General features: G+C 41.1%; 1 protein-coding gene across 4 annotated transcripts in view; it reads right to left on the bottom strand.

The window, feature by feature from the left end:
• Positions 1 to 811: 811 nt before the first annotated feature.
• The window catches only part of TM6SF1 (transmembrane 6 superfamily member 1), a 36,221-nt gene continuing 23,515 nt past the window's right edge, over positions 812 to 13,517 (bottom strand). For 3 of the 4 annotated variants that reach the window (XM_064267191.1, XM_003413866.4, XM_023552989.2), the window contains 4 exons: positions 12,663 to 12,767; positions 10,020 to 10,112; positions 9,701 to 9,820; positions 814 to 1,690 (listed from right to left, as the gene is read on the bottom strand). In XM_064267191.1, coding sequence (XP_064123261.1) covers positions 1,499 to 1,690; positions 9,701 to 9,820; positions 10,020 to 10,112; positions 12,663 to 12,767 — 510 coding nt within the window. In that variant the 3' untranslated portion in view covers positions 814 to 1,498. Of the gene's footprint in view, positions 1,691 to 9,700; positions 9,821 to 10,019; positions 10,113 to 12,662; positions 12,768 to 13,517 lie in introns of all 4 variants that reach the window. The other variant, XM_064267190.1, reaches the window with a different exon arrangement.

Below are 13,517 nucleotides of genomic sequence, written 5' to 3'. Positions count from 1 at the left end.
AAAAATGTATTGTTTTTACAGAATAAATTTATTGGAATGTGTACTGGGAGTAAGATTTGAGGTTGTAAGCAATGAAGTTAGTGTAATTTGGCTTCATATATGTAATAATGTGAGGTATTAATGTAATTCATATATTAAAGCAAAAGTTGTTAACAGCAAGTTGACAATAGAATTCAAGTGCAGGTGAGGGTTTTCTTTTACTTTTTTTTTTTCTAGGTTTTTTTTTAAAACACTGGGGAGAAATGGCAGCGTGATTTGCATACACATTAAAATAATCTCTAACCAGCTCAGTGAACCCTAAAGTCACACTTGACATTATCCATGCATCGATCATGCACCCCATTTTCTTTTGATTTTACCTTGATGATCAGCTAAATAAGATGAAGAGAAAACATGAGAGTGCTAAAGCCAAGGGCCATCAATGATGATGGTGATGTTGATGGTGGCAGCCGATCGACTTTCCACTCTGGCACGCTGACTCAGGCAGCGGCTCTATTTTTAGTTTGTTTTCCCCATTTAGCAATAGGATTTTCTCTGTTGTACTCACGCACAATTCCAAATATGAAAAGTTGATAAAAGGACAATAAGGATGCCAATCCAGTTCTTTTTCCTTCCTTAAACAAATACTTCTTAATTTTGAATATTAAAATTCATCAAAAGACCTTTCCATTGTTCATACTTAAAACATAAGGAGAACCTAGATGATATTTTGAATTGGAAAATATAACTGATGGATTTTTAAAATAAAAAGCCTACAGACTAGAAAACTTGTCATTAAAAAAATATACGAAATGTTTCAATTGTAATAAAATTTGTCTACATAAAAGGCCAAAAATAATTTTATTAAAAATATGCACAGAAATACAATAGAAATATTGTCACCAATAAAACAAGTATTCATTAAGGGTAATGATAGTTATCAATCCTTCTTTAGCTATTTAAATTCACAAAAATTTAGTAAAAGTGATTTTCAAAACAGCATTAAATAATACACTTTCCTTGGGAAAACACTTTTCAAACAACATTTAAAAATATTTTGATGATCTGCCTTTTTATATTGAGGTTGACAGTGAACCATATGCAACTTATATGTAAAAATTTTCCAATCTGCATTTGCTATTTTGAATTTTTAAATATGCATAGACCCTGTTCACTTTTGAATAATTTCATCTTCATGCCCACTATTGTAGGAGCTAAATTGTAATGTTTCATGCTAACAATTACTTAATGTGTACAAACAGTATTGAGATAGATGGTCAGGTTTATTTATAAATAATTTACAATATATTTAAGAAACTCTCAACAACTTCAGTTTTCCTTCAGAAAAGGACAAAAATTTATCTACACAATACCAAATTATAGCTCACACATACAGTGCAGAGCAAGAATTTCTGTATTCTTAGGTGTACAGATACAGGAAGGAAGTAAAACGGGACAAAATAGCAGTACCAGTATCACAAGTCAGTAATTTAGAGAGAAAGAACATGAAGTAATGTTTTCATTCAACTTTTTCATCTGCCTTTGTTTTTATGAAGAACTCTGGTTTGTAGATACACCGATAGGCCAAAAGCTGAGGAAGAATTCCGTATGCTACGTTTAATACTAAAAAAAAGATTTTCGCTTCTTCAGGGACTCTGTAGACATAAGCAGTTCTAGCATGAAGAGAAGCACCAATGTGGGAAAACTGAGCCTGTTGCATAAAACAGAAATGGGTAAGCATGAAATCTGTGTTCAGATGGACGTACAGCGAGTTCTTAGCGGATCAGTCAAGCTATGTTCGTGTGCCCTCAGAACCAGTCTCACCTGTAGGCATTTTCAAACAATTCGAAGTCTTTAATATTTCAGTGAACTTAGGGCCATTCTTGATGTAACTGTTCAAATAAATTATACCTTCTTCAGTGTGGCTTTCCTATGCCATCTGTGTTTTTAACCATTCCAGTGCCCTGTACTAAACATTACCAACCCCAGTTGCCGTGGAGTCGGTGTCAACTCGTGGCGACCCCATGTATGTCAGGGTAGAACTGTGCCCCATAGGGTTTTCCGTGGCTGGTTTTTCTGAAGTAGATCACCAGGTCTGTCTTTGAAGTACCTCTGGGTGGACCTGAACCTCCAGCCTTTCATTTAGCAGCTGAGTGTATTAACCATTTGCACTACCCAGGCACTCCATACATTAGTGGCCCAATTTAACAAAAAAATTTGAATAAAATCTCAAAAAAAATTTTTTTCTGATCTGCATTCTGCAGATTCCACGTAGGGACCTAGTTGAGGCTTATATTTGTGTTTCAATAAAAATGAATAAAATACAGAGCTCGGAAAGCCGAAATATTTTTAGCATAATGAATTAAAGAGAAGCACCAAGGACCTCGGCATTATTTATCAGTCTTTCACCTGCTTCTTAGAGCAATAGTGCAAAGCCTTCACATTATGTATTTTTGTTTATTCACGTATTTTTTTTTGTTTGTTTAATGCAACTTAAAAAAAAATACCAAGGATTGTTTTGTAAAATAAAGTTGTTACCAACTCGGGGAGGAGGACAAGGTATGTTTGCTCTTTATAAAATGCTAAAGTACCTGCAGGCAACCTTTTCAAATCAAATTATAATTTATTTAGAAGTATGGCTTTGTCAGCATAATCTGAGTTTTCTAAACGAAAAGGCAAGAGCCTCCCTCTGTACTTGTTCAGAACACACATTCAGAATTTGCCAGTTGGTCTTTTTTTTTTTTTTTTAATACTTTTCATATAAGCACAGAGGAAAACTGTAGCAGAAAGGGTAACAGGCCACATGCTGGATTAAAATGCAACCCTGGGGTCTGCATTTTCATATCTTGCTGAAATTCAAGACATACATGAACAGAGGATTGGGAACTTAAATGTAATAAATGGTAAATTATCAATCCATCAGGATCAGAGTGAAGAGACAAAAAATACTGCAATCTAGAGAAAGCACAGAAGTAACAAAAATGAAGAGCCTAAATAATTTGCTTTAAATACATAACATTTCCTTCCATATGAAATTGATTTATTCTGCTGTTAACAGATAAACGTTGACTTACCACTTGACTTTACTATGAAAAGGACAAGCTTTTATAAGCACCATCTTTATGAATTTTTGTCAGTGGCAGATATTTTAACAAGCTGTATTTTTACAAATTACTGATACATTCTGGAGACCTGTGGTACTTTTTTTGCTACTCTCTAGAGATAGAAGTTATAAATTAATGTGATATGTTGCCAAGGACCAACACCACCTCTGAGTTGTGATCCATGAGGCACTGAGAGGCCTCTGCCCTCAGAGACATCTCCCCCAGGGCAGATGCTGAGACAGAACCCAGCAAATGTTACTAAGCATTTGCATCTCTGGGGTATGAGGACAAAAGACCTTGAGAGTAAAGGGCACTTGAGGGGCTGCCCCGAGGAGCCGCTGTGGTGGACCTTCTAGGAACACTGAACAGGAGCTTTGCCCTTGTTACTATTTTTTCCTTGGGCCTCTTCTAGACTAAAGGCCAAATTTGAACCCTGGTTTTCAGAAATGTGGGTTTGGTGGCTCCATCTTTATGGACAGTTGTACACATTGCAAAATCACCAAATATGGGGAGATGGCAGCCAAACTTGGAGAGAATTAGTAGTAAGAGCAACTGTGCCTACTTGCATAGGGAAACCTGTTAAAAAGCCAGTATGATTCCATAGGCTCTTTTCCTGCACTAACGAGTGCAGTTAATACCTCATTTTCATGAATTGCAAACTCATGGCAACACTAAAAAATGGTTCTTGTCCATAGGTTAGACTGTAAGCCCATTGGGCAGGTACTGTGTCTGATGTTGTGTGTGGCACCTACCACGTTGTTAGAGCTCAATAAACGTTCAACAATAATGGTCTTGTGACTGTCAAAATATAAAAGGTTCTACAAAGCATTTCTATATTTTTATACCTATTTTAGCAAGCCTTTTTCTTCAGGATTATTTAGCAACAGGCAAGGATTATGACATATCTAATCCAAAGGGGTATCTGTATGTGAGAGGAGAACCCTAAGATCAGTTGTCTGCAGTTGCCCTCACTGCTTATAGTACTAATGGGTATATTTATGGTGGTTACACCTCCATCTGAGTGGGCACCCAACCATAACTTCCTCCTAAGCCATACGATGTCAGGTTTCAGAGTTCTGAAGTGGTAGAAAAATCCAGGTCACACCTGATGAGGGTTCCCTTTCCGAGCACCTAACTGATGATGAGTTGCACAGTGTCTCCTGGGTGATGTTCCCACCAGCACAGGGGCCTCCCTGTGACAGGGCTTAAAGAGCACATCCTGAGCACTGTGCTGGGGTCGGGGTGACCGTGTGAGTGAACAGTGCTGCTACTTACAGAGACAACTTACAGATGGAGTGATGTGAGCCTGAGATCCTGATAAGTTTTCCTGCAGTTCATTCTAAATTTTTTTTACCTTAAATAAGAGACACTTTATTTTTTTTAGAATAGATTACTAGAATGGAATGGAAAATGAAGCAATAAAGGGAAAAAAGGGTTAAATTCTAATATCCCTGTTTTCTTATATTTATAGAGATGACCTGGGAAGGATTACCAAAATTACAATCCTGGCTCCAGAAGGGAGAGGTGGAAGTTTTTGTGTCCACGTAAATATGGCAGGCAAGAAGCAATGTAAACATTAGGACAATTAGCCAGGCTGTTTGACCCACACAATATAAGTATCTGACCTAGAACTACGTTGGCATCTATTCTTTGAGTTTTCTGGGCAGCACAGTATAGTGGTTAAGGATGCCAACTCCAACTATACTGCTAGGGTCAAATCCCACCTCCACCACAGACCCGCTGCATGACCTTGAGCTAGCGATGGAGCCTCTGGCCTCATCTGAAAAGCAGCATGACAGTGGAACCGCACAGGGCTGTTAGGAGGGTTAAGTGAGTTGATATGTGTTAGGTATTAATGCCAACCACGTGGGGCTGTTCCATAGACAAAAATACACAATTCAGTGGACTTAAGTATCTATTAATGACCTGCTTCTCCACTTTTTTTTGTAAACCTGGGCTCTTTGGTTTTAGATCCCTTTGTTGACCTTTTGACAATTTCAAAAGTGCCATTGTGTCCACCAAAGGATAGTAAAGAGGTTAGACCCAAACTCTTAATTTTAATACTAATAATCACACCAAAAGCAAATGATTAAAATGGGGTTTACATTAGTATCCCTATTATCCATGCTCTTCCTAAACCTTTACTTTCAGATATTTTTTAAAGGTTTCCATACAGAAGAAACTTAAGAAATTCACCTCCAGTAGAGTCAGCTCTCTACAGCCAGATTATCCACACATCAGCCTCTAGACCCCCTTTGTAAGAAAGTACATGGAGTGGGAAGGAGCACTGCGTGCCTTTAGTGGTGGTAACTGATCCTGCTTCACTGACTGGGGGGTTAACTGGATGGGGTGGCAGGCTCCCTGCCAACCCACTCTGAATCTGTCTTAAAGCTTTCTCCCAATTTCCTTGATTTTTATGTAATTATATGCATAGTATTATAAGCTTAATGGGAAACCCTGGTGGTGTAGTGGTTAAGAGCTATGGCTGCTAACCAAAAGGTCAGCAGTTCAAATCCACCCAGGCGCTCCTTGGAAACTCTATGGGGCAGTTCTCTGTCCTATAGGGTCGCTATGAGTCGGAATCGACTCGACGGCAACGGGTTTGGGTTTTTTTTGGTTTTTAATGAGCTTAATTGTCTACATATTAATTAATGGATCTTCTGAGCAACGTAAGGTATTTCTCTTCTAGACTGTTAACTGGGAATCATATACTTCCAAAAATAACAGTAACAATCATAATAATAGCTGTAACAAAGGGTTACAGAGCTTATTATGTGCTAGGTATTCTTCTAAGCCCTTTACATATATTCATTTAATCCTCAGAGCAACCCAAGGAGAAAGGTACTATTATTATCCCCACTTCACTGAAGAGGAAACAGGATCAGAGAGGTAAAGTAACCAAGATCTTTCCGCCAATGAGTGGCAAGCTGGGATTTGAACTAGCCTGCCTCTGGAGCCAATGCTCTTAACCATATTGGCTCCAGGTCTTTGTTTTTTCAACTTTTCAGTGCTGTTTTAGCAAAGAAAAATTCTTCAGTTGATAAAAAATGCTAATAAAATGCTGTAAAATTTTTTCGAAGTAGACTCTGCAACTTTAATCTTACGGTAAGGATTTTGTATGAAAAGACTTGAGTTGTAAATGTTGAGTATCCCCAGTGGAACTTGTTGGCATAAAATGTGCCCTTGTTTTATTTTATTCTGTGTTCTTTTACTTTTTGATTGATCTTTTGATTTCTAAAGGCAAAAGCTTTGGCAGACTCCTATATGGTCTGAAAGCAGGGATCCATAACCACCCAACGTGTTTTCCATTGACTTGCACTGATCTAGTTTTTCAACGATTTTTTCTCATCTTACTCAATTGCGTAGACTCTTAGGAGTTCACTAGATCTTTTGATAAAAGCAGTTCTTGATAAAGGGAGGTTAGTGGGATTGTCAATCCATAAGCCATCTACGTTAGTTATGGCCATTTCAACAAATGAGAGGTGCTGTTCAAGGTGATGGAGAGAGTGTCAGATGCCCTCCTAAGATGATACTCCTTTTCATAAGCAAGTATTTGGTAAGTAGAAAACAAATCAAATAACTGGAATTCAGCATTCTGATCGTATCTTCAGTTTTGTTGCAACATGATTTCTAACTTTTCCTTAGGCTAAACACTATGAATAGATAAATATTAAAGTCCACCCAAGAGTTATGGGAATGTCAGACGTACAACTCCCTGAATATGCCATTCTCCACCTCCGGGCCTGGGAAAAACATCCTCTGACATTTCCAGGATCTAATCCTTAGTCTGGGCACACATTTACCAGCAAGAGTGGGGCTTCAGGCTTCCTTGTCAAACTGAGCAATGATGGATAAGCCCAAGGATTGCTACGAGGTCTGGGGCCTGCCTCAAGCAGCCACTTCTGCTGCCAATTACTCTGCATTCCATTCTGCCCTTCCCAGAGCCTCCCAGCTGGAGTCACAGGTGCCCATCTGCAAGCTTAGCCCCACAAAAAGGTAGAGTCTGGCATTAGTCCTACTGCTACAGGCTCAAGCACCTGTTTGCTCTAAGGCCTTCCCAAATCTCAACTCTATCTTATCCTCTGGAAAAAAAAAGAGGTTAGAGTAAGAGCAGGGTCAGCGTGAGGGCCCCTTTCCTGGGGGACACAGGAGAACGAGGACAAGAAAACAAAAGCCAAGACTTAGTCTGTGTCCTCTGATCTGCTGCCCATTCCCACACCTAAATGCTTCCTCCTCATACTGTTCCCTGGAGAGGCTCAGCCTAAGGACGCCCACTCAGTCCTCAGAGACCAGCTCAGATGTCAGTCCCCACCCACCCCCAAGGTTGTCCAACTCTCCCTCATGCCATGTACAAAGTCTTACTTTAGGACTCTGCTGTAGCTGGTTATTTGCATGAGGGGGATAGCGCAGAAGGGCATGGGCTTTGCAGTCAAATAGGATTTCACATCCCCATTATCTCATTTAGTTAACTATGCAGCCTTGGGCAAGTAACAAGCTGTCCTGAGCCTCAGCCTCCTCATCTGTCAAGTGGGGGTGAAAAACAACTATGGCAAAGAAAATGCTGTGTTTTCATGCCCAGTTTCCTGTTCTGGGCACACAGGAAGACCACACTTCCCAGCCCCTCTTACAGTTGGGTTGGTGGCGGGCTCGGCCCCTGGAAATATCCCACATGAACTTTGCGTGAGCAAGAACTAAGTCTGTTATTTGTTACAGCAGCAGAGCACATAGCCTCTCCTTACACAAAGAGGCATCGCTTGCCTGGCATGGAGGAGGATAATGAGTGCTCAGACTAGAGTAGTAGCAGTGGAGCTGGAAAAAAAAAGGATGGATCTGAGAATTATCCTGAAGGTAGAACTAATGAATCACAGGAGGCATAAGGGGTGAGGGAACACAAGGTGCAAAGAATTACTCCAAGTTTTTGGCTTGAGTCTCTGGGTGCAAGAGGTAGTGAAACATGGAAGAGAAGTTGTGAGGGAATGAAAAGCCCTATTTTAGACATTACATCTGAAATGCTAGTGAGACATCCAAGTGAAAAAAACTTAAGTTTGGAAGTAAATCTGGGAGCTGTTTGTCTAAAAACAGAAAACTGGAAGTCATCAGCTTGTAGGTAATATTTAAGCCTGTTGCTGTCTAGTCGATTTTGGCTCATAGTGACCCTATAGTACAGAGTACAACGGCCCCATAGGTTTCCAAGGCTGTAATCTTTATGAAGACAGACTGCCACATCTTTCTCCCATGGAGCAGCTGGTGGGTTCAAACTGCTGACCTTCTGGTTCGCAGATGAGCATTTAACATCTGGGCCACCAGGGCTCCTTAGTTTTTAAAGACATGGGAACAAATAAGGATCCAAAACCAAGGCCTGAGGAATTCAGGTATTCTGAAGTCTATAAAGGGGAGCAACCAGCAAAGGGGGCTAAATGTTCCCTCTCTTCCCTCTGAAATCCTTACAGAAAGGGCAGGAACCATTGCCTCTGGACACGGCATCAACTTATGTTATTCTAATTCTACAATTTACAAGTACCTCAGACTGGAAGAAGTTGATCCAGTAACCCCATAAACACTATTTTTCAACCCTATTAATTCTAGTCTGTTTGCCATCATGGTTACTATACATGAGTAGAATCAACCCCTAATGCTAAAGTTTCTGGGTGAACCTCATTCTTAAGCCTGCTTGACGAGAGCAAGACGAAGATCATGATTTAAAAAGAAGAGTCTGTTATTTCTAGTAAGAAAAAAAAAACTTAGAATTACTTAATTTCCTTCTTTGTTCAAAAAATTGATACGCTTTGCTAATTGTCACCTTGTTAAACGTACTCTGTGTAATCATATTCCCTGGAAAATTCTCTTCTCATTTCAGTGTTGTGAGTGCTCACCACTCTAGGCCAGGTGTGTGGCTAAGGTGCTGGGCATGGAGGGCGGCAGGGATTTAATGATAGGTGCTGCTTTCTAGGAGCAGAATTTCTTTTAAAGCCAGGTTCCCTGATTCCATATACCATTAAATAGTGGAATTCTGAAATCTTAGCGAGACCTCTCAAATATAACAGCTCTCAAACCATTTCCAGTAGCTGTGGTGTTCAGAGACTGGGAAGGATCCTTTGGAACAACAGTGCCACTTCCTGAGCATGTGACCTTGAACAAATCATTTAACCTCTCCGGACCTGTTTCCCATCAGTAAACCTGGATGGCACTCCTACCCAATGGTTACTGTGAGGCTTTAATAAAATCGATATGCAGAAACGCCTTGCATACTATAAAGAACTATAAGACAAAGGGGGCAGAGGGGGACAGCATGCTTAATAACTATTTCCTGCCCTAAAATGAGGAGCCCTGGTAGTGCAACGGTTAAGTGCTCAGCTGCTAACTGAAAGGTCAGCAGTTCGAATCCCACCACCCGTTCCAGGGAGAAGAGACCTGACAATCTGCTCCGGTAAAGATTACAGCCTGGGAAACCCATGGGGCAGTTCTACCCTGTCCTGTAGGGTCGCTATGAGTTGGAATCAACTCAGCAGCACACAACAATAACAACCCTACCAGAGTGAGCAGAGATGTTTTTCACATATCCAACAATGACAGCTAGACCACCAGTAGATTTTCTCAGTAAAAGATGTTCTGAATACCTGAGCTAGACCTCCGGCATGTATCAGGGTTACATCTGGCATCCAGGAACACCCAGGAACCAGTAAGCCATAAATCGCAATCACAAAGTAAGGGATAGAATAGAACATATACGCCAGCATCTGTATGAGAACAGAAAAATAATGCCATCAATCAGCAAACTGAGAGTTGATTTGGTCTGACTAAAAAATACAAAAATATTAACATCCTCATTTTTTGAAATTATTAATCCCTGTTTCCTACATGGGACCACATTTTCCCCTTAAAAAAGAAGAAGAAAATTAAATTTTAGGAAAATCTTAGGTTTCATAACTACTTGACCTGAATTTTAGGATAAGCAGCAGGATCCTTTAGGTAGGGCTCTTGAAATTGTGTATATAATCGGCAGAGCTCAGCTGGGCAGTCCAAAGCAATCTAAGAACAAAAGTGAATTCATTATAAAGATACCATCACATCTGGTTCTTATATGTGCTGATAAGACTAAATGTGCCAGGTTTAGTCACTAGCAGCTTTGCTATTTAACAAAAACAGTGCACTGTAGAAGCATTGTTTTTGTTCACCAGTGAACGAGGGAAAGAACGGAAATACTCTAGGTTTATTCTAGGAGATTAAGCTGAGCTTAACAGTGGAGCAGGAAATGGAAACGAATGCTCTATTCTCAGGGACCTTTCCAACGCCCAGGGAGTTTACGTATCTAGGTAGCCAAGGCACAGCTTGCTTTTGACTACCAGTTTTACTTTCCTAGGAGTAACTCCAGCAGACTACCCCCTACAGGAAGAAAGGTTCATTTCTACGCCAAATTGATCTTACTATGCTTTGCAAGATTCAAAAATAGCATCTTCCTCTCTCCAATGGCTCACAGAGTACATGGCCTTTGGGGCAGTAGAGGATGATGATTTGAAAGCAGGGTCCTCTTGTCTGAAGCCACCTCCTGTGTCCACTTTGGAAGAGAGCAGAGCAGGTTTAGTCATGCCAAGTGGACCTTAGGTCACAAAATAGGCAGTGTCTCTTTGGCATATCACTCGTCCCCTCTGAGCCACCTTCCCCCTCCTCAGGCACCATTGCTCATGTCCTTGGCCATAAATGTTGTCCTACCTAGATAACATAGCTGAACACAAGCCAAAAAATGGCAGAGCTGGTAAAAAGGGTCCCAGCCCAAAAGCCCCTCCCCCATGACACATGTATATGTGTGTGCACATGTACAAATATAAACATCCAAAATAACTGTCTCTTGTGCACAGGCAAGTGGACATGGCTAAGTAAGAATACCATTTGTATTCTGTTGTTGCCGTAGGTTTAACTTTGAGAACTAAAACTGTGATCTTAGCAAAGCTGTGGCCCTGCCTTCCCTTGCCTATGACCCCACCCCTATTGGCTTTCCTCCAGAAGTTTCTGACAATCCCCACACAGAGACAACTCTGAAGACAGCCCTTCACTCTGAGCCCAGCCAGCCACACAGGCCCCTCACAGCTCAAGAACCCGAAACAATGAACCAGCTACATCAGCTTACACTTGCCACCCTGCCCCCAACTGTCTGTGCAGTGCCAGCAGGCTCAGAACTGTTAGTAATTGTCCTTGAAACTAGGTATAATTAACCACATAACCTGAGCTGCTCCATTTTATTTATTCATGAATAAATCATGAAACTGGGACATCGTGAAGAATCACCAATGAATGAAAATGTAACAGCAATCATTTATTGAGCACTTACTAGTGTAAGGTAAGGCCCTCTACAAGTGTTTTACATGCATTATCTCATTTAATCTTCAAAACAAACATGTAAGGTAGGTACCACTCTTATGGAAGAGGAAACTGGGGTCAGAGAGATTAAGTAACTTTTCCAAGGCCACACAGCTAGCAAATGGCCAGGATTCTAACTCCAAAGCCTGTGGGTCTTTTCGTTAACCTCTACATTATAATACTGAAAAAGGGAAAAGAGAAAAAATGACATACCCACATGCCCTTAATGTATGTAAGTCCCATCAATACACAGACTCCAAGTCGGTCTTAATTTACGTATTATTCACTTTGTCAGTGAGAAATTCACATGACCTACCAATATGTGAAAGTTTTATCGTACCCCTTCCTGAATTCCATCCACCCTGCTTCTGAGAACCCACAGATGCTCTGTACCGAAGCTTTACTGGACTTTAGGGTATAACCCTTACCAAAGATCATCAGAGTGGTGCCAAAGATCATTGGAAACATCAAAGGAACCAAACAAATGAGACTAAAATAGGGAAAACCAGTTGCTGTCGAGTCCATTCCAACTCACAGCAGCCTCATGTGTCAGAGTACAACTGTGCACCACAGGATTTGCAAAGGCCGAGTTTTTGGAAGTAGATCACCAGGATCACCAGGCCTTTCTCCCAAGGCGCCTCTAGGTGGACTTGAATCACCAACCTTTCAGTTAACAGCTGACTGTATTAACCGTTTGCACCACCCAGGGGCTCCATCAAGAACATGTTGTTGTTCCTGGGTGCTGTTGAGTCATTTTCGGCTCATGGTGACCCCACGTGTTGCAGACAGAACTGCGCTCCATAGGGTTTTCAAGGCTGTGACCTTTTGGGAGCAGATCACCAGGCCTTTCTTCCAAGGTAGCTCTAAGTGGGTTCGGGCTTCCAATCTTTTGGTTAGTAGCCCAGCACTTAACCATTCCACCTAGGAACTCCAAAATAGTGAAAGGATAGTGCTGGGTAGAGCTTGGTTTAAGGACATGGAGGCAGGAGGTGTGAAACAACCCAGGACGGACTGTCCCTCTTGGGAGTAGAGGTTGGGGGTTGCGGGTGGGAAAGCCACAGGAAGCAGGTCTGAGTGCTCCAGACTCTGGCTGGAGGAATATTTTGTTAGTGTGCTGGGAAGTCCAACAAAAAAATCTTCCAACTTTTTTTTCCATTTCAGAGCTTTAGTAGTATAATTTGAAGTTAATGTTTTTTTAATGTTATTTTGATCTGTTATGCTTACCAAGCCTCTAAACAGGCAAAAGGCAGTTGCCAGGAGGAGACACGCAACCAACATTAAATCAAACGGTCTTCTCAGCAGCTCCTTTGCTTGGGCTTCTTGAATGACCTAAAATAGAGTTTGTAACTGAAGAGCCAAAGAAGACTGATACCTACTGAAACAGGATGATGAGAGAATTTTGAAGATTCACAGTTTGTATCATAAACCACCAGCCATGTAACTTTAGAAAAATCGTTTCTTGGTTTCCTCACCTGTGAAATGCGAAGACTGGGCCTTTTCTTGCACTAAAACCCACTGCTGTCAAGTCAATTGCAAGTTACAGTGACCTTACAGGACAGAGTAGAACTGCCCCATTGGGTTTCCAAGGAGTGGCTGGTAGATTCCAACTGCCAGCCTTTTGGTTCGCAGCCAAGCTCTTAACCATTGTGCCACCGGGGCTCCTCCTTGCACTAAAAACCAAACCAAACCCACTGCCATCAAGATGGTTCTGATTCATTGCAACCCTATAAGACAGAGTAGAACTGTCCCCATAGGGTTTCCAAGGTGGATTCAAACTGCCGACCTCTTGGTTAGCAGCCGAGCTCTTTAAACACTATGCCACCAAGGCCCCATTCTTGCACTAAAAAAGGCTAAATAAGACCCGTATGTATCTATTCCAACTTACGTCCAAATTCAACTTAAAAGATACACTTAGGAACAGATCTTGTGCATAACCCGGGGACTGCCTGTATTTGCTCTTCTTTTTGACAACCACCTCCTTCCTCTCAAGGTTGGGAGGGAGTACCAGCTGTCAGGGTGCCAACCTGATTTTACATAGCAAATGTCTAAATGTTTACAAATGAAGCATTTGTAAATTAA

Source organism: Loxodonta africana, chromosome 13 (genome assembly GCF_030014295.1).
Source record: "Loxodonta africana isolate mLoxAfr1 chromosome 13, mLoxAfr1.hap2, whole genome shotgun sequence".
In the NCBI taxonomy this organism is placed as follows: domain Eukaryota; kingdom Metazoa; phylum Chordata; class Mammalia; order Proboscidea; family Elephantidae; genus Loxodonta; species Loxodonta africana.
Note: the sequence above shows the minus strand (reverse complement) of the source record. Positions and strands in the feature narration are given on the sequence as shown.